Source organism: Colletotrichum aenigma, assembly GCF_013390185.1.
Source record: "Colletotrichum aenigma strain Cg56 chromosome Unknown KSG_Cg56_contig08, whole genome shotgun sequence".
Taxonomy (NCBI): Eukaryota; Fungi; Ascomycota; class Sordariomycetes; order Glomerellales; family Glomerellaceae; genus Colletotrichum; species Colletotrichum aenigma.
The window spans coordinates 4289478-4313923 of NW_023500914.1; the positions used below are offsets into that span (position 1 = coordinate 4289478).

Sequence of the window (24446 nt, forward strand, 5' to 3'; positions counted from 1 at the left end):
GAGGGGAGAGAACGGCAGCGTGCGACGAGACGGAATGCGGATGCAATTTCAGAGGTCTTGGATCGAGGACTGATTTAATTGTGAGCGCGGTTCTGGCTGCGGGCGGCGTATGTTGACAATTCGTCTGATCATTCCAGTGCACGCAGCTGTGCATGCGACCGAGACAAGACCAGATGGAGAGGGATGCCAGAGGAAAGGAAGCGGCAGGAGCAAAAACAAGATCACTAACCTCCGTGCACCGCAGGTCGCCCGGTGACTCGAGGCAAGAGGGAGGCGGACGAGGCAAGCTAGTCGCGTCCGCCAAGTGCAATGCTCGGGGATTTTGACAGCGGGCGGTCGTACCAGACAGCAGTTGTTTGCGTGGTCGTGTAGGTGAGGGTAGGCGACGAGCAAGCCGGGCGGTCGACGAAGGGCGACAGATGGATTGCAGGCCACACCATAAGAGACAATTTGGGGCAGTGATGTCTTGTCTTGGAGCCCCTATTGCGATGAGCCAGACGTATGGCAATCGATTCGAAGAGGCGCAGGTGGGAGAGGAGCTTGTCGAGGTTGGAACGAGTGCTGTGTGCAGTGTTGCGCTGCTGCTGGGCTGCGCTGTGGGTGTGGAAGACGAGTGGCAGCCACGGACTGAGTTAAGGCGCAGGTACTCGGTATGGGTGAGACTAATGGACCGGACTACGTATTACGGTGTTTCGCCCGAGGCGGCGCCGGGTCAGCAGTTCGTATTTTTGCGTCTTCTGTGCGGCTTCCTGGTTGGCGTTGCGCTCGCTCGTATTTCTGCGGTTGTTGCTGTTCCTGTTCCTGCTCTTGTCTAGACCCCAACGAGGTCAGTTTCGGCTGCGCAAGATTGGAGAAACGTGGGCGCGGCGGGTGAGGGACCGTCCGCGTGTTGCTGGCGGACCTGGGGCAGGCAGATGGAGAACGGGAAACAAGAGGAGAGGGAAATTGCAAACAGAAACGGTTCTGGTGGAAGAACGAGAGGGAATCGGCACGGGAGATTGGGAAGAGGTATCGGGTATGGTGGTGGTGTGTTGGTGTGGTGTGGTGGGATGGGTGAGGTGGACGTACCTTGGTCTTGGTCGCAGCGAGATGCACGTTCGAGAGTGGCTTGGGTCTTGGAGTCTTGGGGTGTGGTTTGCCAGACGGATCCTTGGCCGTGGGGAAAGATCTGCTACTGCTGTGCTGCGTCGGATGGTCGCAGGCTAACAGAGTGGCATGGAGAGACAGGAGGAGCTGCAGTGTGAGGCGGGTGTTGGAGATGTCGAGCGGCGGCAGATGGCAGAGGAGGGAAAGATGGATGGATGCAGATTGGGATTGTCGATTGCAGATGCCAAATGCGCACACCGCGTGTCTGTGTGACTGTGAGACGGTGACAGATTGAAGGAGCAGGAGCAGGAAGGGAGGCCGTTGTTTCCTGATTATTCTGAGCCCTTCCCGGTGTGCTGCATAGATAAATTCTGCAAGGAGAAGGGACGGAGGAGGAAGGGACGGGTCAGGAACCAGGAAGGTAAGGTAGGTAGGTACAGAGTAGGTACCTGCCCACGCTACCTCACCTGGGTTCGAGCTCCTGCCTGCCTCCCGCCAGAGTCTCCTGCCATTCGGATTTTGGGGGAACACGGCCAATCACGAGCGAGGGCTTTGCTGCTGAGGTGCCTCCTTCCACAGAAAACACGGAAAAGTAGGAAGGCAGGTCGCCGCCAACCTTCTCGCTTTCCCCCTCCAACCTCTGCGAAAATGCACCAAAACGGATACCGCAGTGACGACCAGACAACGATGACAGCATCCATTGGATCACCGGCAGGTCTTGCAGGGCAGGTACCTCCACTGCAGAATCTGGGGGAGCAGGTACCTGGCCCTGTCTCCTCGTCCCTCCCCGGCTGCCCTGCCTGGTGCTTCCCTGCCCTGCCGCTGCCTTTTGCCCTGTGCTGGCCCAAGTGGCTGCCGAGTGCCGCCGCCTCTGTGGACCGGAAACTCGCAGCTTACCTTAAAAGAGCAGGGCCCCGCCCGGTAGAGTACCTTAGACTGAGAGGCAAAGCAATGGGTCCGATTGAGGAGGCACGGAGCACACACAGAGCAAGAAAGGGACCGGAGAGAAAAAGCAAGGCAGCGACAACCAACAGCAGAAGCGACAGGCCAGACAGGGCAGAACAGGGCAGGCATCGTATCGTAAAAGACGTCACTGAGGCCCCCGTTCCCAAGCAGCGACAAAAAGTGCGATAACGAAGGCGATGATGCCAACTTCAGGTTCAGCGCCCCCATGAGCTGAATACTTGCTGAGTTTATTGGCGTCATGTGCCTTTTGCGCAGCGGCTGTGCAGACATTCAGCTCTCTGTCCACTGTCCTGTTCCCAGTTTCCACCACCTCCCTCCAGCAATGCAGCACAAGCAGACTCCCCGAAGAGCAGCCGCCATGTCGCAGCTCCTTCCCCCTATTAGCACCTCACCCAGGTCAATATGCCCCCCCGAGTCTCAGCACTGAGGAGGCGAGCGCCAGACGAGTGTGAGTGCGAGCCGGGATTCTTTCTTTAGTGGGTTGAGGCCCTGTGCCTTGTGGGCGATGTGGATCGTTTGGAGCGCCCGTGGTTGGCCAAGCGACCGTCGGCGCTTCCCTTGCTCTTTAACCCGTAACTGCGCCCCAATTCTCTCGAAACTGGTCGACGACGCCCTCTTTCTATTTGCTGCCGCTGTCTTACCTAAGCCAGCCAGGAACCAGCCTACCTTAGGCACCTGGTAACGGTCCGTTCAACCCATCCCCTGAAGATCAACACCATCGAATCCACCACCAACCACGCCTGCCATCACATCCCACCACCGCCGCCGCCCATCGCTCGCCCCCCGCGGACCTCGACTCTGCGCCGCCCATCTGCCCCTCCAAGCGTCACGGTCAGGCTGTCGCTGCCCAGTCATGGCGAACAGACGCAGGAATCGTGGCCCGGCTGCTCGGCTCGATGGTGCTGGCGTTGGCCGGGCAGGGCTTGGGACGTCTGCCCGTGCGAATGCTGAACACAACACGGGAGCACCAAACAATGCGATGGACGTCACAAACAAACACCACCATCGGCATTCCACCCGTCGACCTACTATGTATCCGCACCGCAACGGTCAATGATCAACCGCCATCCCAACATGCACAATGGAAATCCCTCAATCCATATCATCATCAAATTCCCATAAACATCAAACTCCGTTCCGCAACCGCACCCGCGAATAAGAAACCAGAAGCCCGGGATCTCCCCTTCCTCAGGGCCTCTGCAACCGCCAACGTCTGGCGAACACCCCTTACCAAAACCACCAAACATGAAGCACACTGAAGCAACCCTCTCCTCCGCTAGGAGCCCGTCCCCTTGCGAGTTGCGACGCTGATCCATGTCGACGCATGACATCACCAAATTGCTGCAAACAGGATATTCCCTCTCCTCTTCCCCTTCGAGGTCGCCGTCCCGTCTCGAGGTCTCGACTTTTGGTCCGATTACCACCCTCACGAATCATTGGCCTTATTTTTTTCAGACGATGTGGCTTCAATGCGACGCAGCAATTTGGGACAATTGCACCCCCAAATTCCTGCGCGAAAAACAAATAGCCACAAGCCACATCTCCCAATCTGACGCCACTATTCCTCAGCTGCGGCGCCACACATCGGCTACCCAGCTGACAACTGCTGCCATCATCACAGGCCCAGCCATCAGAAGTTCAGAACGCACCCACCCCAGCCTGATCTCACTCACGACAGTCACGCAACAGAATCGTTCTGCCAGCAAGCGTAAGCTTGCACCCATCCCCTCTCCGCGTATGTCCGTGACATTCGCCGCCGTCTTCCCACAGCTCGTATCGGCGAGTCAGACTTCGGCGTCCCCAAAAATCGCAGCGAAGGGTGCCGGAGGACGCCAGCTCAGCGCCCAGAAATAGCAGCACAGCTCAGCGCACCAGGGCACCGGCTCCGGAAAAAAAACACAGGGTGCCTAAATAGATCCGAGCCCACCCACCACCCCACGGCCACCAACACGGGAATGCGGAAGCGGAAAATGCGCTACCCATTTTTAAGGTACGCAGACAAGGGAGGCAAACAAGCTTCTAAAGAGGCTCTGCCACTATCTTTGTGGACTCAACGGCCACAAGATAACCGTAAATGCTTACATTGACATTGTTCGCGTGACAACAAAGAGATTCGTAACTGCTTTCAGCATGAATGCGAAAACTCTGTGGCTTTTTTTGCAACCTCGACAATTATCTTACCTAAGTAGTGAACCTCATGTTTCTCCAGTTAATTACCGTTGTGACCCAACAGGCCTGCATCCTGAGCGCTTCATCAACGACGAATAAAACTGAAGCGTTATGATCAGCAAGAACTCAAAAGCCTACTAAGGTGTTGCTATAGTACTTGTAGACATCTAGACTCTCGTCGCAGATGATGCTTTGCTTCCAAATTTGACGCACAAATGGTCGGAGCAGCTCTTTATGGCGCCGTCGCATGCAGCTAGAGAAGTTGTCGCTTGGCTCTACAACTGCATCAGATGGGTGCAAAGCACGTTGCCCACGGGATCAACCCACAAATTTCATGTTTCAAACGTGGTTCTTCCACCACAGGAGAACAAAAGATTGAGGGGCAGATGCTAACTGAGCATTAGGCCAAGGTCGATGAAATATAGTGGCTTTGAGGTGAGAAGTAAGCGAAGACGACGACGGAGATAATAACAGATGCTAAGGTTAACTAGCACGATAGCAGTGACGACAACGATAGCGACAACAACGACGACGGGGACGACAACGACGACGGGGACAGTAATAAGCAACAACAAAAAAGTTATTTAAGAGTGTTGTACCAGTATTGGAAAAATATCAGACTCTAAATAGCTGTGAAAACTAAAGGCTGTAGCCGAGGTATTGGTCGGAGAGCAAGTCTCAATCTAATTGCAAACTTGGACTCTTCTCTGTAAGTAAACAAGTCGTCCGAAAGAAGACTAACAAATGTCTACGGAACATTTTAGTTCGTGTCATATAGAGATACTGACAGTCGTATTGATATCCAAATTCTAACCGTATTACGCCTTGCGTAAAGCCTGAAGTCCTCGTTCCCACCGTGAAGTATCATTGCAAAAGACCAATCAAATTCTACTGTTGGGCGAATGTCGGCTGAGCAAGGTAGAAAAAGAAATATCTTGTCATCCAATCATGCAGCCCACTGGCGCAGCCTAGAACGGCGGAGCACCGCCGGCCGTCAGCAAGCCATGGTTCGTCTCGGCTGGACGATCGTTGTATTAATACACTGACGAGGCAGCCAGTCACCTCCCGGCCCTGCCTCTTCATTTGTGACTAGCATCGGCACGGCCAACCTCTTCAAATACTGCGAGAAACTTATTGCCCAGTATTCTTTCTCTACGAACCATCGCGTCGACTGCTGTTATCCCGCCTACTCCGCTAACAAATACAAAATCCACCTGACAGCACGATGGACGGCTTCAAGGGTTTCATTGCTCTTGGTCTGCTCTCGGCCGTGGCCATCTTGACCTTCGTCGTCTTCAAACGCCGAAGGAAGCAGCGAGCAAATGGACAGAGCCCGACGTCGTTAATGCGCCTATTGCGGCTTTCGTGTTTCGGAATCCGGGACAACAGGCCATCCGCAGTCGAGTATAAGTTCCGGATGCCAGCGGGATTCCGAACAGAAGGAGACCAAGATCTAGAGGGGGTGATGCAAAGCACGTCACGGCAATCAGACGCCTTCGCCGGTCCGCAACCGCCATCCTTCGTTGTGCTTCGCCAGGCTCGTGGGAATCAGGAGTCGCCAAAAATGGCCGAGATCGAGGCCATTCTTCTGGAAGCCCTAGGAAATAGTGGATTAAAAACCTTCTGCACCAACATGTCTTGTCGGGAGCCAAAATGTCTATCCTCAATTCGTCTGGAAACAGACTGGAAACCACTTGAGTTTCTTCATGACCAATTCGGGAAAGACTTGCCACAGGTACGAGAGGTGTTGTCATACACTGGCCTCGGCTCCGCAGCATTCGCAGTACCATGCGTAGAATATTTGACATCTACCTGGCATTCAAGCGGTCTTCTTGTTTTGAATGCGGTTGAAGATTATTTCCAAACCCGTTCCAAACAAGCTGATGCCAGATTGGACTCTACAAAACACGGTTAGGTCTACGGTTGATCGAATTGAAATCTAATGCTAATGATATATCAATAGAGCTGACGGAAGGCAGTAGAATCAGCTTTGATTTAACCGAGAATGGGGAAGGGGTTTTCAGAGTGACGGGGAATCCGCCTACGCTGGTCGCCGTCGCTCAACAAGTGGCATGGATTTCGTCGTCTCTTCGCCTGCCTCCACCACATAGAGAGACAGGGGTTCAGCTGCCACACTAGTACTGTGATGTCAGGATTATGACAATCAATACTGGCATTCCTGGGAGCCACATTGATGGCGGTCAAGAATTCCAAATACGTTGTCAATTCGAAGACATTCCCCTCGAAGAACAGAGCTGCTGGACGAATCTCATCAGCTCCGACGCTGTTCTCGCCCGCCACTTTCCGATACCGCCTCGCGGCGAGGAAAAAGGTTTAGAGATGAGTATCGACCTTCTAGCCAAGATTTGTGGTATTCAACACGCCATTGTGTTCGAAGGCGGGGTCGTTATGAAAGGCCCAACTGCCATGCTTCTGCCCATTAGCAGGCAGGGGGATATTATTCAATGGCATCTTGTGGTCCCCAAACATGGTCGTCGACGACTTTCGTATCTGGACGGCGTTAGACAATGCACAAGCCGAGCCTTGATCAACGAGGTTGACCTTGAAGCATTGAAACACACTCGGGCGATAGTGGGATGGTGGTCCGAAGCACGCATGAGGCTCGGAGACCCGGATGTCAACTATGAAAATATTGACTATTCGACTGCAGAGACATACGAGCCTAGTGTGCGGTTCTCTAAGTTGGCTCTTGGTGTTCAACAGTTTGCCACAGCCCAGTTTGAGGCTACTCTTGGGCCCAAGGACTCTGGATACCAGATGAAGTGGGGAAGTGGTGCGTACGAAGACACAATATTTGACGCCAATCAGATGAGAGTTGTACTATACGATACCGCAGAGTCTCGAGCTTGGTTCGCGAATGGCGCCGAAGTCATTTTGCACATGATTCGGACACGCAATACGCAGCGCCCTTTCATAATCAAACGCAGACGAGTAGACATACCAAGCGAAGATTCTGCCGCTGATACACTTCTCCAACATAAGGACCTGGAGCTTGTCAGCGACAGATGGAGGCCAGAGACATTAGAGACATTGGTGGTCAGGTATTTTGGGGTTCTTGAAGACCTATTGGCCTTAGACCTGGGGAGAAAGGCACGTCTAGAGACAGCTGCTGGTGTTCCGTTTCAGAACAAGCTGGTTGCTCATGAATTTATGGCACTTGTGGACAGGATGTCAATAAGCCATGTCAAGAAACGAATACTGGCTAAGACTAGCGGGGGTTGGTCCCAGCTGGTTCAGGACAGTGATGCCTTGACGCTTTTCGGCAGCGGGTTCGAGGACTTGATTCAGCCGCCATCGAGAGCTGAAGGCCTGTGCCACCGATGGCGCACCATGCCCAAAGAAAAGGACTACCTCGGAATAAAGGTTGAAACCTTGCTTGACCTTTACAAGAAGGCAGGGTGTCGACTGAGCCAGGAGTTTCTGACCCCAAGCCACCTTAAATGGCATCGAGGGGCCAGCACACTCTTTGAGCCATGTGAGAGTCCTGGAACGTTTCAATGTCAATGTGACAGAGTCCAGGAGATAACGGCTAGTGCAGCCGTGGGGAAAATAGTTCCACCTGGGAACCTCAAGGTCGGGGGAGCAGTAATATTCGGCAGGACATCCTTGGTGTCGGGCAAACGGAGTGCTCTTGCTCCTACTCCAAGATAAACACAGGCTTCGAGCTTCTATGGCCAGGCAAATGTGTCCTTGGAATCGTCGATAAAGGGGATAGAGATGGAAATTGAGAGTGGGAGAGTCTCCTTTACAGCAGAGAGGATATGATGATAAATATAATGGTGCATATTTGGCTCATCAGAACGCATATTCAACCCCTTTCTCCGCGTTCTCAAAATACGTCCGTGGCCAACTATTCCGTGCTGGTCCAGATTCCTATGGCTCTCACCCTGAGACTGACAACTTGCCCAAGTTGCCAGGTTAGCTTGTTTCTGAAATACTGTAGCTTTGAAATTGGATTCACTCGCCCTGAAAGATATCCAGCAAGATATCTGGCCGGATGAACAGCATTACATCACGTCAAGAAGTCTAGGTATGCTATCCAGGCCAACTTCAGCCACATGCCGCCAACTCTCTGATGTCGGGCGCTTTTCAACCTGTACGGAATGCGCGACATGATATTGACCATAGCCGTGGCTCGAGCGCTCAAGAAAAGCTTCGCACGCAAGTCGTCATGCAATCTCCATTAATGTGGGAGTCCAACCTCTCTGGGCTTTCCATGCTGATGCCCAGTTGCAGCAAAGTTTAAATGTTTTTGTCACTATGGACAACAACACCTCAAGCTACTTGCCTACTCTCTATCTCCGACGGATAACCTACATCTTGAAATAAAAGCGCGACATTTCTCACTTTAAAGTATTCCGTATCCTTGCTCCCATTCATAATCACCCGAGAATTCTGCACGAGTAATCCTAGAAATCGCTCATATTTTCTATTTCGAAAGTTCGAAAACTCGAAAATTCGAAAACTCGAAGAAAATCAACCGACATGGATAACAACTCCCATACGCATTTGGAGCCGACGATCAGGCCTTGCCGGGCAGAGCCTCCCCCATATCAGTCGATTTCCCATACACACCGTGTACAGCATTTTGACTCGGAACAATGGCAGGGCCTCGAGCCGACCGCTTCTTTCGTGTGGGAATCGCCGTACTTCGGCAAAGCCCATGCGGTAACCGGCAAACCTCACTGGGAAGTCAGGTTACGCGTGAAATCACGCGATCTAAGGCGGCTCATGCGAGAAGGCTTCCACTGGGATATGAGCAACTTCGATTTCGAGGCCACATATACTCAGACACATCTGGGTGGCGAGAAGCCGTCTCTGTTCAAGAGGGGATGGACATGCAGGCGAAACTTTTTCTTATCCGACCTACGAGACAAGCCTTACTGGACAGCGAAGCTGACCGTTTTCGCTCGGGAGATCAGCGTCTTGAAAGATTTCGACGTCACGGATATCACGCCACATAACATGAGTTGGGCGTGTGCGTTTGTGGACGCCACGCAAGCGTCCGCTTGCGGGATACCTAGGACCATCGGAGAGAATCAGCAAGTCTATTCATGGGTCCTTGACAGCCCTTCAGACACTTGGAACAATATTTATGGCGACTTGGTACTGGATGGCTGGTGGCCATGGCCGAAAGCCGACGTTCATACGACGTAGGAGATTGCCAGAATATACTTACTTTTATTTAGCGGAGGAGATGGTCTTCTGCTACTTGTGATTTTGGAAGTGTAGGAAAACCTTCGGAGTAACTCAACAAATCTTTTTAGTCGTACAAAGCTCCATCCGATCAGAGAAACCCCAATCGCTTCCCGACCTTATCATTCTGCTCCATAGCTTCCATAGCCAATGTTGGTGAGTTGCATCCTTCTCAACTTTTACAAAAGGCCATCCTAGAGTGGCTTTGTCTGACACGTATTTCCTGATTTCATCTAAATCGCGCGGTACATGCATGGCAGCTGACAGCCTGTTCAGTGAGTGGGGGCCATGGGGCGGGCTTGGCAACGCTGGTTGCCTCCCTGCAGGGGTTCAAGCATTTTTGTGTAGGCTCTAAACGTTGGCAACGGCAAGTGCTCTTAAACCGATTTCAGCATCTTCACACCCTTGCATAGAGGCAATCCATCGTTAAAGGCTTCCTCTCTTCACAACGAAACATTTCAAGCTCTTCCTTAACCCGGGTTTTATCAAGACTTCATAGCGTCAATAATGGCACCTTACGTTTACAAACCGCTTACCAAGCCGACGCGCAGAGACCACGCGTTCCGTCTCCTAGACATCCTCCCATGTTCCGCGAAGGATGAACGCATCAATGTTCGTTTACGGCATGTGCGTCTTGAAGACAAGCCGCAGTACGAATGTCTCTCATATTGCTGGGGCGATATGGCTCAGACCCATGAAGTCAACATAGTTTCTGAAAACGACAACGATGAGCAGGTCGGATCCATCAAAGTTCGAGAGAGTCTTCACGGAGCACTCGCAAGACTGCGCGATAAGAAGAAACCACGCACCATCTGGGCAGATGCCCTGTGTATCAACCAGCAAGATACGGATGAAAGAAGCAGCCAAGTGTCTATAATGGCTCTTGTATACTGGAACTCACATAAGTTGGCCATCTGGCTCGGGCCTGACCCAGACAAACAGGCAACTGCGGCGTTTGAGGCTTTAAAACCAATCTCACAAGCCACGTGGGGGAAGACCCTCAAGTTGACGAATGAGGATGTCGACAAATTCGACCCCGTAGTTTGGGCTGGCGTGGGAAGGTTGTACGATAACCCTTGGTTTCGACGTGCCTGGGTCCAACAAGAGATTGGGCTGTCTCGGAGCGCCGCGTTCTACTGGGGTGAAGCTGAACCATACGGCATCCACGACTTGTTTGGCTTTGACATCTGTGCAGACTCTCAGGAAGGCGGCAAAAAGGCCAAGCAGATCTACATCAGAGATGCTACTGCTGTTAAGAGTACGCGAAATATTTGGCTCGAGTACGGGCAGGCAACACAACCAGGATGGAAGAAAGGGGACGAATTTCACAAGTTTATCAAGTCGACCAATTTTCTCAACCTGCTTTCAAAAACGTTCTACTGCGAAGCAACAGACCCGCGAGATCGTATTTACGCCTTTCTCGGACACCCAAGTGCACGAAAGCCAGATGCTTACACTGACGTCGAGAGCGAAGACTACATGGTCACTTGCGGCGGAAACGCGGCCTATGCTCCCATAATCACCCCGGATTACTCAAAGACCACCGAGGAAGTATTCTTGGAAGTAGCCCGGAAATTGGTCTGGCAACATAAAGATTTACGTCCTATTGGTGCAGTCTGCCACACTGAGGAGTCGCTGACATCTGTTATGCCAAGCTGGGTACCTCTTTGGGACAACGCAAGTCCATGGTTCATACCCATTGGCGCTTGGGCCAGTCAGTGGAAAGACCGGGTTAGTTTGCAGAACACAGAACCAGTGAAGATTGGACACCGAGAGCTGCTTGTTGATGGTGTGGTTATCGCAACGACGACTCAGTGTCAAGAATGGACGGACGCCCTAGTACAAGAGACCGCACAGAAAATCGTACCAAAGGGCGGCTGGTCAAAATTCGGTTATAGGTCAAGGAGACTAATGTGTCACACGCACGACGGGCTCGAGTGCTTGGTTCCAGATGTGACCAAACCCGGAGACAAGATTGCGATCCTAGTTGGAGGTTACTCTCCTTTCGTCATCCGTCATGTTAGCGACTCGGCTTACAAGATCATCGGCGCTTGCATTGTATGCGGCTGGAAGGACAATGAGCTGAGTCGTATCGCGGAGCGGTATCGCCATAATCTTCAGCATATTGTTCTAGTCTAATAATCAAGCTCCAGATCTCCTAATTTCTGCAACATCAACATACTTCTAAATTCTACTTTCGAATGGGAGAAGCATCTTCTCGTTATAAAATCCCAAATCATATCTCTCGAAATCTCTTGTCTAGACATCGAAGCGAAGGTCAAAGTGAAATAGCCACACATCTAAGTGACGTTGGCGCATGTGCATGAGGGCAGGCAAAAGCAGCGTATTGATACAACTCTGCGGTGGTGTGCAAGTGGTTTAGCTTCGGGTAAAATTGAACACCAGACGGCTGTGCCTAATGGAGATGGATAACGGGATCGCGGAACTCTTTACTTATTATGTATCCTTACATCAATGATGTGAGGTTATTGGTTATAACCACATCTCAATCTTATTGACTCGCGCAGGTCGCGTAGGCTTTTACGAATGAAGAGGCCGGCAACGGATGTGTTTCCATTGAGTTCTTGACGCTATACTGTATCGCGGGGTTGGCCCTGCGGCTTTACAAAGGGCACGGTCGTGTAGACGGGAGGAACGTAATGCTTCCGACGACGGGCCGCGCAGGCAGTTGACTTTCCATTCTAATTGAAAGTCACAAGATAATCGCGAGTCGGTTTCCCTGCCTACAAATTGCGGTGTGTTTTCGTGATGCAATGTTGGTGCTAAATCTGACAGCACTCGCTTACAGGGGTTCAGGTGGCGTTGGAGATCTCGACACATCAATCAAGATGCCAAGCACCAGTCATCAACGGCAATGCAACACATGCAGAAAATCATCCCAAGCGGAAACTCCAGCCTAGATCCAAATGCTTTCGGACGATCCTCCGCGGAAGAAGACCGGAGATGAACACAACGGTGGGCCGGCCGGTTGAGCGGCAGCTCCCTGAGACGCGAGCATTCAAGCCCCCATCGCCCCCCAGCGTTCCAGATGCCCCTAGCTCAAACCAGCCTCCGAGCGCAACGGCTCCGCAACTTGCGTGAGGGTTCTCGGGGATTGGGCATTCGGTTGGTGTTTCCTCACTCTTCTTGACGACGGAGCAATCTGTAGATGAGCATCTTGTAATGACAATTGATCCTGCATGTGCACATACTTTCTTATGCTGGTACAATTGAGTTTTCTTGTCGCTGTAGAGCACGAGTAAAGCAGCCGCGGCAATTAGCGCAAGTCGAAAGAGCCTCAGTCTTTCAGGTCCCTGCGTGCCGTGCCTCGTTTCACATCAGCCCCTGCACGGATCAAACGGTTCGAACATGAAACACGTCAAGACATAACTACAGACGTATCAGCACCTCTGCTTGGCTGCTGACGAGATGGCAGGGGGCAATATTGGCCGATGTATTCCTTCCGCATCGGGTAGGCGCCCAGGTACAAGCGTTGCATCGCGAGATTCTCGGGATGTTGGAGGTCTTCTCAAACGGATGGTGCAGCCGAGGGGGGCCGTTGGTGGACTCCAGAAGGGGGTCGGCAAGCTTTCAGAGGAGAGAAGAAAACTGGTCTTGTCTCCCGCGTTTTAGTTTGTCTTGCCAGATTTCTTTCTCCCCTGTGTGGTGACGAAGATTTGCATATTTGGATTTGGTGATTGGACAGGCAACAATTTATTTTTCTTTTGAACTTTGAAGTACCCTCAAGATTTGACATAGCGACACGATGGCTCCCAGGACGAAGCACTACGAGAACCTCCCCGATGTTGACGACCATTACAGTCGCTCCAGCACGGAAGTAGAGGAGGGTTTGATGCATGAGGAGAAGCATTGGCACTCGATCGATCTTGACGCCAGCACGTCACCGAAGAAGACATGGTGGAAGCAAACCAAGGCTCTCTTGAGGCGATACCGGTGGCTCATCGACACCCTGCTCCTCCTGACGAATATCGGGTTGAGCTTAGGATTGAGTCTGTTGATGTACTATCAGTTTGAGGACGCCAAGTTCCCTGTCACTGTCAGGCAGGTTGGCGGGGATTACACTGGTGCTGGACCAATGTGTAGGTCACCTGAAGCAAGATGCAGATGACAGGAATACTGACTTTAGGCAGTTCCCACGAAGGTTGTATCATTCGCGGCAGACTACGCGTATGTCCCGCCTAATGCGACGGAGTTCATGAGCGATGCTACATTGAGTCAATGGAGGTCGTTGCTGCCAGGTAAGATGTTCGCTGGCCTGCATCCATGTTCACTACTGACTTCATGATAGTTGGCTCGGGATGGAAGTGGGTTGGCAATGACCCATTCTTCACCACATCAATGACCCATCAGCTGCATTGTATCGTGAGTTTTACCCAATGATTCTTACACCCACGCATCAGCTAACAACATGTAGTTCATGATGGGCAATATCTTCTCGGGCCTGACGACAAACAATATGGACAAGGTTCCCACGGACTACGTCTCGCACTATTTCCACTGCGTCGATTATCTGAGACAGGCGGTCATGTGCTCTGGCGACGTCGCGCTCGAGCCGCATGAGATCACCGATTCTGATGACAACGGTCCGCAAGATGGAAGCTGGAACGGACAGCATGTGTGCAAAGACTACAGCCAGGTCATGAAGTATCTCGACAGTAAGTTTGGATCTGAAAGACGGATTTGAGTTTCGCTTGCTAACTTCGCTTGCAGAGCAAATTGCCGAGGGCGTTCGTGTCGTTTTGCCGATAGATGATTAATACTTAATTTGGTTGTTTTTTGTGGACTCATAGCGTTCAACGGAGTCAAAGCTCAAGATATCAAAAAGGAAACACAGTTCGAGTAGACTCATGAAGAGTGGTGATTATTTGTCACTTATCTTATTGGTGAACCTGTGCATTTTTTGATTGAGGATGAATTCGATAGGGCTTACAAGCCCCTGCTATGACAATCTCACTGCAACCAGGATTTGACAACTCTATCAAGGCCTTCCTTCATCCACGGCTCTTCGATCTTTGACTCATGATCGAACCCATGTTCACCAGGCCTCAAAGTCAAGTGAAACTCCAACTCAGGGTCCAAATTCTCAACCTTCGCTTTCAACCTGATGCTTCCCGTCGCCGGCACGACGGTATCGTCCTGACCATGCCATACGAAGACTCCACCGCGGGGGAATCTCGCTCCATCATCAATCTTATCAAACGGAAAGAGTTTTCTCTTCTCGGTGTCCAACAAGTGCTTCGTCAAACCGTGGTGCGTCAGTCCGAACATCAGCCCGCCCCTCTCAAATCTCGAGTCGTCGGAGATGATCGCCGGAATCGTCCCCTCACGAATCTTCTTCATATGATCCTCCACAACGCTGTACGGCAACGGCCCGACGCCGAGGGTAGGTCCCGTCGACCCCTCCAAGAAGTGCGGGTCCTTGAGGTCGATGCCGGGGTAGGCGGCCGTGCAGGCGCGGATCTTGTCCGGGTGGAGCAGGCCGGCCATCAGACTCATGTATCCGCCGGCGCTGTCGCCAGCCGTGAGGATACGGCTAATATCGACGGCCACCTTGCCCCCGGTCTTTTCTTGCACGAAAGATGCGAGCTTGGTTTGTACCCAAGTGAAGTGGTCCTCGATATCAGACATGAGCTCTTCCATGGTGGCTTCCGGGCAGAGGCGGTAGTTGGGGCTGACGATTACTGCGGAATGGCGCTCGGCGAGTTGGAAGTACCATGGCTGGAAGAAAGCTGGGAACATGCTGGAGGCAGCGATGAAGCCACCGCCATGGTAGCGGAGGATGATCGGAGCTGGAGTTGTAGAGGGCTTTGAGAGGAGCTGCTTGGGGACGAGGACGTTGGTTGTGATTTCATGACCTGAGACGGTCTTGTATGTCGTTGTGAGGACCTCCAGGTTGTCGAACCTGGATGTGTCATCGGGGTCCAGCTTGATGCTCATGTTGGGCGACTGTTGTTGGCTAAACGGTTGATTGTGTCCTCAAACTTGGAGTTGAAGTTGTACATTGAAGTTCAACTGCAAGTGCGCTTATGTAGTTGAAGCCAGTCTCAAACTTGCGGAATCAGTTCACATCCGAAGCCGCGACACTCATTTATTTCCGGAACTGAGGTGGGGTGAATGACATAGCCCTGTGGCTCCGTGACTGGAGACTGTCAAGTCAAGGTGGAGATGTTGTTCAGAACGTGGTTCGTTGCGTGGCTTCTCAAATGCCGGCAAGAATGCCGAATATATTATACTCGAATGCAAAGAGCAATTCTCGGTGACAACTCAGTTGAACGTTGGGCCAGCCGGGCTTTGAACGGCCGGCCCAGGGGTGCCCCTGGCGAAAGTCCGGGGTTCAAAGTTTAAGTTGGGGCCGGGCGTAAGCGTCTTCCGACTAACTCGCGTTTTCGGGATGCGCGGCTGGGGGATAAATCATTAAGACCGTGTTGAGGTACGGAGTTAAGGTTTAGATTGTGCACGAGTAGACGTTAAGTCTGGCCAACTTTTCACAAGTCGTTGTAGTTGACTTCTAACATGACCCATGAGGTCAGAAATTGACGCTATTGCAGACGAAGCCCACTTTCCTAGAATGGCCGTTGTGCGAGAGCCGCAGCAAGTAAGCTTTCCGGTGGCTCATCTCAAACTCTGGATTTCAACGGAACCTAAGGATCTCAAATGATTTACAGAGTGTCAAAAATGCAAATACGGATTGATGCAGCTAAGATACCTAGCATCGAATTCAATCATGGAACGATACGCACCAATCTCAATTGAGCATAAAGAAAGGTCGAGATCTTGGAGGCCAGCTGGAGTTCCCAGAATATCTATTGTGTTGAGACCAATGGCTTACGACAATTTGTGGTGTCAGTTTTGGTAACCAAAGGTAATGACTGATGCCGACATTAAGCAGTGTTTTCTTTCCTGCGTAATCCCGGTGAAATTTGCTTGACGGATAGCGTAACCAAAACACGCAAACTAAAAGCTAATTCGCGTCACATCCCGATAGCTCTGTCATTATTACTTCTCGTAATCAAAGTATTGTCGAAATATTGCTGCACAAGAGGAACAAGTGACTCAATGTGTCGCGACGTTGATCATGATTCTCAGGCAGCATTCCTCCTTATCTTGGGCCTAGCTGTACAGCCGATTGATCCTAACTCTACTTGTTTCGAGCTCATCCTGAACTCCAAGTGGTACGAATGCAATTTTGCCAACATCTTCCTCGCCCTTCACATCGGCAAGCTGGAACCGCACATGCCCTAGCGCTCTCGCCCTTTGTAGCCCATCTAACGCAGAGCTTTGCTCTATCTCTTCGCCCTTGCAGTGCTTATTTGCCAAGGTCAAAGAGCTGACATAACCAAAGATGTCAGGAATATGCGTCCGAAAGCGTAGTATCGTGTTGGCGACGGCCAAACCCTCGAGCAAAGCCACAATAGCAAGGCCCAGCCAGAACCACGTCCAATGGCAGACGTAATGGGGACCAAGATCCTCTGTCACGGACGCCGGTGTCCGCAGCAAGTATTCCTGAACGTCAACGGATGTCAGGTTACCTGTAGCAAATACCACAGATGCGACAGCATACCAGAAAGTGTTCATGGCCTGCCGGAATCGTGTCTCAAAAACTGCCAGCGGAACCTGATATAAACTGAGAAGTTGTTCAGTGTTGTCGCTCACGAACCCGTCGACGATGAAGTGCTCGGTCTGGCTCGCCTGACCAATGTGGTACGAACTGCCCATCCCGCAGAAGTGACCGCCACGCATGATTTGCAGAATGGGCCCAGGGGTTTTCAGCTTAGCTGGCACTCGTCGGGCTGCTACTGCCTGACACACGTTTGCGGTGCAAGCCACTTTTGTCTCCAGACCGCGAGGCAACATGGTGCACGTCGCCAGAGAAACAGGAAACCCGACTTTGGGATACAATGAGGCTGTTTTTGCATACGTTTGCGAGCCATAGAAAATTGTGAGAGGATGCGTATTATCGAACGCGAACTGAGTCCATGAGGCATTAGTAACGTAAAGAAATGTGGTCGTCGAGCCAGTGAAAGGATGCGTCGTGGGAAGGACGATGGAAGTAGTTCCATTCGGAAAAGTACCGCCACCCGCAGGATTGACCACAAGTGGTTCCTTGAGGTTTTTCTTGAATGTTTCTGTGTCTGTAAATTCCAAGGATGAGCATCGGACATCCATGTCAATCGATGAAACTACCATTTCAGAGGTTGTGCCCTCCGAGAACGCTTTGAGGGGAATTCCAATCAAATTGGCGTAAGTGGAAGTGTCGCTTCCGTTGATGATAGACCTCCATTCAGAACTATTGGTGCCGCTTACATCAGAGGCAGGGATCGATGTCTTCGGATTGCCCCAGACATCCCTCGGCGATCCACGTACTTCATGGGAAGACGAAAGTGAAGAGAGATATATCGATGTCACTCTAGAGAGCATCGATGCAGAACCAGATGATGACTCCAACCAATTCTTGTCCAAAAAGTCGGGACCCAGGTAAGTTGCAAATCGAGTGGACTGAGCATAGAAGCTTTGCTTTGATAGTAGACGTAGGCTGAGAGCCTGGCCACCAATAGGTGACGAGGCCCATAAGAGGGCCGTGGTGATGCCGACAATGCCAAAGCTTCTCAGAGTAACGACGCGTTCTAGCGCTGAGAATAAAGAGCTTGCACCAGACAGGTGTTCCAAAAGCTTTTTCAATTGCGTCCTGTAAGCCAAATCTTCTTGTGCGATACACGTGTTCGGGCACGAAGACTTACACGCAGAGACGCTCCCTTCTGGCTCTGGTATAAAGCAATAGACTTCATAGCCCTGCCACATATGGCAGCAAAAACTATGGGGAATACGGTGGGCGACAGAAGCAGAGCGTCTAAAATTCGATCGCCTCTGACTGACTGCGGCTTTCTGTGCTGCATTGCTGCGGATATCAGCAGAACTGCATTTAAAAGTCAACACTAAACCCATAGTCCTGGTTGCTTGCTTGCAAGCCTTACAGAGAAAGGCTATAGGCAAGAGTGCTAAGGCGACGTCAAAGATCAGACTCGGCCAAGAACGCCTCAGCAGTACCTGCGCCTTCGACACTGATCTGTTCTCTCCCACGGCCACGTCGGCCTCATTGAGTTTTGATTGTTTCAAACGTGTCAGTGGGATATACTCGGATTCGAAAGCGTCATCAATGTCGCCACCGTGACTTCGTCGCCAACTGTGAGACATTGTTGAGGGTTTGAGGCGGTATTATCGGCAATGTTCATCAACTTCTTCCCAAGCTCAAACTTTTGATTTGCAAGGCTATTTGTTGGCATGCACCGGGGCCTTCTTTATAAGCCTCAAATGAGGTGGGAGGGCAATGATTGAGACTTGTGGTGGTCGCCTTCCACAAATGCGTGGGGGAATAGATAGCCAGCCCCATTTCCAGTACACAGTTTGGGACTAATTTAGCTCAATGCACCGCCCGTTTGGGGGTAGATGCAGATCGTCAGGCAACATTAAGACAATGCAGACACCAGTAGAATCGCTTAGAAAGAGAGAAAGCGAATGCTGGGCACTTCATTGGCTTGAACGTTTCATATCGGGACGATCATCTGCCCAAACTCTGCATAGTGCCCGTCATCTTACTAAAGATGCCAAATCGGTGTGGTAGCGCCAGGCTGAGGACCACACACAGAGAGCTTGTATGTGACCCTTAAAAATGCGACAACTAGCGTCCATTCTCTTCAGTACAGAATGATCTAATATGAGACGCTAATAACGATTCTGCCGCATCCTAAAGCGGCACACACGTTATTACCCTGTATGACTAATTTTAAAGCAGCAATCTAAATTGTGTTGCGCCCCTTCTATATTCAAAATAATATTAACTACTGTAATGACACAATCATTAAGTCGGCCTAACTCATACGATTCAAGCTCCGATTTGAGCAATTGTCATCTGGGAACACCTGAGGAAATCTCTGGTTTAGAGGTAAAGCATATGGTTGCCGGACAACATGCTGCCACAAGCACGACCCATTGCCGATTTATGACTTGATGAAAGTCTGCAATGAGAGGTTGAGGCCGCTCAATTACCAGACTTCCTGGTTTTGACCTACCCCGGGTCAGTCGGACGGTCCCCTGCTCAAGCATATTCCTTTTCCCTGCGAAGCTTGTGCTCATCCTCCATGACCTCGCCCACAATCAGCTCGACGCCATCGGTTCCCCTTTCTCGCACCCTAGTGCGTGCTTCGAACATCCTGTTGCTCGAAATTCCGGTGCCGGCGCCCCGTGTGATCTCTGTCGGCCGAGACGTTATTGCCAACAACAACATTTCGTCCAAACCCCCCCACGCGCCGCTCGACCAACCCCTCTTCGAAAATCGAAATAAGAGGATGTGCAGGGTGTAAACAAGAACCATGGCAACATGGGCAAGAAGAATCACCACACCGAACTGGATAGTCCGACTAGCGAATCCGAAACCACAGCCGTATTTCCTGAGCTTCCAATGGAATGTAGTCCAATCTGCTAGCTTCGTCATGTTTGTGTTTTCGGGTTCAGCAATCAACCCCCCTGCGATATTGGTGAGGTCAACCGCCGAGAATGTGCCATTATTGTAGTCGTCTCGTACTAAACCCAAGTCTTTCCAGTACGTCACACGACTCATCCCATCGACCAAAGTGTGAGAAATGACTCTGGCTACCGTTCGTCCAACGGAGTCGACCATCTGTGGAAATGGCGTGTCTTCTTTGAAGAGTGGCGCCTTAAAGATCCTGTTGGAAGATTCTGAGGAGTAGACAAACTTCTCAAAGAGCGAATCCATGGCTGTTGTGGCTTTAATCACTTCTCCGCTTCCAGAACGCGTATCATTCATGGGTTCATTCAACAGGTTAGCCCAGGCCGCTGAGATTGGCACATTCCTGCGTGTGAGCGAATGCAAGCCCTTCCATTTGTGTACTTCGGGATCGTCCCATTTCTCCTGCAATGCTTTGGAGAGATCTGATATGTTGTGTTGGAGAAGGCGGTCCTTGTTGGAATCGAGAGATACGTCTACCCCGGCCCAGCGGGCGTCTATCATGCATGGGATAATAAGACTGTCCTGAGCGCAGTTATCATTCCTGCAAATCTCCATCGGCACTTCAAGTATTGAAGCGAGAGAAGGGCTCTTGTCAGGGAATATGGCTGCCGCATCGACCCATGTGAAGTTGGTTCTGGTAAGGCTCTCCTGGTCCCGGTCATAGTTCCAGAACTCCTCAGGAACGGGCCAAGTATTGTCTTAATACCAGCCAGGCTCCCGTTTAGCCAGAGCTGTGAAGTTACGCATCTCGCTGGTGTCAAAATAAGGCCTGAGGGCGTCATCGCCACGAATAGCTTTTTGGATGTCCGTGTATGCAAAGATTTTGCATTGAACCTGAACCAACGGCGAAAAAACGTCTTCTTCGGGGTAAAGCTGTGGGCGTCCGATTTTGTTAACGCCAGAGATCTCATGTGCGTTAACGTAGGTCCAGAAGGCACCGGATAGCTCCGTCAATAAAGAGTGAGGGGTGGTGGCGACAGCCAGAAGGCAAACATTGTCCTTCGCAGTCTTGTCTTTTTTATCTCGCCCCATGGTTGACGAAGAGACTTGACGTCGCACTCCGCTGTCTGCCTGGGTGATATCCATGGGCGAGGATGGGCCTCCACCGGCGATGGTTTCGGCCCACATCTGTAGCTCGTCGTAACCAGATTGAGGAAACCAGGTTTTGACGTCAGAAACCCCGTAGGTGCACCTGTATGGATAGAACACATGTGACAGAGCCGGGAGAAAGAATTCATCAGGCGAGGTTTTCACATATGAAGCCCCAATGCTGTCGTGGAGGGAATCTTTGACTTGCCACCAATTCAACTCCGGTATTACAGCAATCGCAGAGGAGGGACCGACGGTGTTGCAGTAGACGCAGATGCATAGCGCAGCGAAGCCCATAGCAACGTTCTTTCGGGTAGAGATGTAGTGTCTTGAACTGGTGTTCGAGTGTCGCTTCTTCGCGGCCCATATATAGTTCTTGGAAAAGAGCCATTCAGCCGAGCTGACCTGGTAGGCCCCAGTAAGGCAGCCAAACGGTATCCCATCTCACACCAGCATCCGGCGACAAGCGTGCATCACCATCGCAGACACAGAGGCGACAATAAGGATTTCGTGGACTTTGGCGACGAATTGCAGGACGTTGATGGTGACGTCCTGCCTGGCGATATGCGAGAGCCACGCGCTGTCCCAGCTGTCCTCGTCGAACCAGTAGAACTCCCGGAAAGTAAATTGAACCACAGCTCCTGTGAAGACGACTGCAGCAAAGTGAATCAGCCATGTTTTGTCCCAGAGTCTTCGAGCAAGAAGAACTCGGGGGTTGGGCTCCTCGGCGATGGGATCTTTCGCGGCTGGTGTCGAGGGCGGGGATGGATGCGAAGCTTTAAAGACGCGTTGCTCTGTCTTTCGCACGTCATCCCAGTCGGGCGACAACGGGGTAAGAGGCACGCCTGCGTTCGAGAAATAGTTGTCCGGAGGTATTGTCAATCAGTTGGATGAGAGTGACGCTGTTTGAACGAGTGTAAAAGTAAACGAGAACCTGAATGCTGTCAGTCGAGTCAAGAAAGTATCTGGGCAACAATGAGGCATGACCCAAATAGTGATATGTGCTTTCAGCATGAATTGACAGAAAAAGGCAGCACCGCATAGGTATTCCAATCAGGCTACCAATAGTGCTTTACTATTGGCAGTGCAAGTGAAGTTGCAGAAGATAAGGCGGTATGTATTCCCCTTTCCGGTAACCATCTCACTTTTGTACTACCTCAAATGTACCACTTGATGCATATTACTGCCGCCCGCCGTTGCGGCTGATGGAGCCGCCGTGCAATAATCATGGATGCAGAAAGACTCTCCACCGCCAGTATTCTCTGTGACTTGCTCTCTTGCGGGACATAAACTTTGACAAGCAAACTTATTACCTCTATGGAAGGATACGGGGAGCTTTCGCGCCTTTTCGAAGGCCAACGCTGGCTTGCTGGAGATTCTGCTGTTCACAAGGACTATCATGAAGATCAGGCTGAGCCATCAAGCAGGCTGAGGTATGGACACCCTTGGCATAAAATCCTTGCGAATGTGATGGACAAGATTACTTACTGCGCCACTAATAATACACCTGCATCTTTCACACCATGTAAGACCGACGTTGTAAGCTATCATATTTCCGAAGTAGTGATTGAGCCTGCAGCCCCCCTGCAGCTCTGCCACGCTGTACCATTAACATGATGAACGTTGGAGCTTCATCCACGGCAGGCGTCTCTGCCAAAGAATGCTATTGAATAGCACTATATCACAGCTAAATAAGTATGAGACGATACGCCGTACCATCTTCATGGAGAGAAAAGACATATTGAAGGCTTAAGGAGAAAAAGATTGTCGTCTATTGGGCATAAGAAGTCGTCGATGGGAACAACTGCCTAATTACCGTCTTGTGGCGCAAGGCTCTGGTGCAATTACAATCAACCAAATCGCGCATCAGCCTTGATTAGAAGGGATAGTTGGTGGGGTGTCTCAATGGCAGTAGTGGTCATTGGCTTGAGAGGGAGTGGCAATAGCGCAAGAGAGGCACGTTTCGCGAAGGCGGATTTGAAATTGAACAACTTAAGAAATAGGGTATCAACGTATGTCTAATTATTAATGCAGTAGAAACTCAGGAGGTTGAAGTGCTGCTTGAGCAGTTTATTGCTCGAATGCCATGCCCGTGATTCGTTCCGCAGAAAAAGCCAAGTCTCCAGGGAGACACAAACTCAAACAGACCCTGCTCCCGCCGATAAGACTGAAGTTTTAATCATTAGCTTAGATGTCTTGGGAACGATTTGGGTGAATCAATCAGAGAGAAGGCCACTTACTTGATGATCCTCCACGAAAGCCGAAGTCTTTGGCCAATGCCATCTTTCGTCTTACTAGACATCAGATCACAAGTCAGCGACATTCTTGATCCCGGCTCAATTAGCCTGCGATTGTTGTGCACTCAATTCCAGGACTTACCTCCGTCAATCCCCTGATGCACCTTCTCAGCATGAGCCAATCCATACTCCCAGACATGGCAGCACCACAAAGCCACAAGCATGTGGAATTGGGCGCGCGTTAGGGTTGCTGTCACAACTAAACTATGCTGCTTGTCTTCATTGTCGTGCATGATAGCCACAGAGTTACCCTGAGAGTCTGCCCATTCATGCCCATCCGTGGTGAACACGGCTTCTGCGCCCTTGACAAAATTGGTGATGCCGACTTTGCTGGTCTTCCCGTAAACATCGACGGGCACCGCGGCGAAGCGCTTCTTTCCTGGTTTGAGCGAGTGGCTTTTCTTCATGCCCAGGTCCTGCAGTCCAGGGATAGCTCGGGTTTGGCGTTTGATGTGGTACTTTGGGGAGTCAGACGGCAGCCTTGTGTAGCCACCCGGCCCCAAGCGCATGTGCAGCAGGTCGTAAATGTGACGTTCGCGTTCTGAGCCGTCTTTCCTTGACTCGATCCGCGACAATTCCACTTCTGTGGTAATATCCGTAAGGTCTGCAATTCCAAGGCTCAGGCGGTAGAGAGGTGGTGAGTCTGGTGTCATTACATGGATAGATTGCGCCGCGAGGATGAGGGTGGTGGGTTGACACAGTTCCTGGCCTGGCTGAGACGCGACCTCATACGTTGGAGGATCGATACTCATGTATTCGTTTGTTTCTGCCATGATTCTTTTGACGTTTGTATTGGCTGTAGGGTACTTGATAGTTTGTGAGGTTCGGGTCGGCTTCCGAAAATATTGCGGACAGGAAACAGGGGTATTATGTGCGCGAGTGAAGATGGTGGCGAGATGAGGTGCGGAATGAAGAATGACGCAGGAAGGGGGATGACGCAGTTAAACACGATTGGGAAAGAGTACTGCTAAGGCTGACTTCCATCTTTTTAGCTGCAACCGACGACCCGTGTAAGAATGGAAGGTGTTGCCTGATGGAAAACTGCCATGCAGAGTGCACCGCCACCGCCTGACTTG

General features: G+C 51.2%; 5 protein-coding genes across 5 annotated transcripts; 3 read left to right on the forward strand and 2 right to left on the reverse strand.

Moving 5' to 3' along the window:
• Positions 1-8727: 8727 nt before the first annotated feature.
• Positions 8728-9399, forward strand: CGCA056_v012644 (uncharacterized protein; the record flags this gene model as incomplete). The annotated part of the gene is made up of 1 exon (XM_037327888.1): positions 8728-9399. The coding sequence occupies one exon, from the start codon at positions 8728-8730 to the stop codon at positions 9397-9399; it is 672 nt and encodes a 223-aa protein (XP_037174020.1).
• A 546-nt stretch (positions 9400-9945) lies between these two features.
• het-6-6 (Heterokaryon incompatibility protein 6, OR allele) lies at positions 9946-11577 on the forward strand (the record flags this gene model as incomplete). Its single annotated transcript, XM_037327889.1, has 1 exon — positions 9946-11577. The coding sequence occupies one exon, from the start codon at positions 9946-9948 to the stop codon at positions 11575-11577; it is 1632 nt and encodes a 543-aa protein (XP_037173996.1).
• A 1627-nt stretch (positions 11578-13204) lies between these two features.
• On the forward strand, positions 13205-14216 carry ustYa-0 (Oxidase ustYa; the record flags this gene model as incomplete). The annotated part of the gene is made up of 5 exons (XM_037327890.1): positions 13205-13538; positions 13590-13697; positions 13748-13821; positions 13874-14114; positions 14170-14216. 5 exons carry the CDS (start codon positions 13205-13207, stop codon positions 14214-14216), a joined length of 804 nt encoding a protein of 267 aa, XP_037174553.1.
• A 193-nt stretch (positions 14217-14409) lies between these two features.
• CXE20 (putative carboxylesterase 120) lies at positions 14410-15396 on the reverse strand (the record flags this gene model as incomplete). Its single annotated transcript, XM_037327891.1, has 1 exon — positions 14410-15396. The coding sequence occupies one exon, from the start codon at positions 15394-15396 to the stop codon at positions 14410-14412; it is 987 nt and encodes a 328-aa protein (XP_037174019.1).
• A 5287-nt stretch (positions 15397-20683) lies between these two features.
• CGCA056_v012648 (uncharacterized protein) lies at positions 20684-24143 on the reverse strand (the record flags this gene model as incomplete). The annotated part of the gene is made up of 4 exons (XM_037327892.1): positions 20684-21478; positions 21551-21918; positions 23314-23367; positions 23453-24143. 4 exons carry the CDS (start codon positions 24141-24143, stop codon positions 20684-20686), a joined length of 1908 nt encoding a protein of 635 aa, XP_037174555.1.
• Positions 24144-24446: the final 303 nt, after the last annotated feature.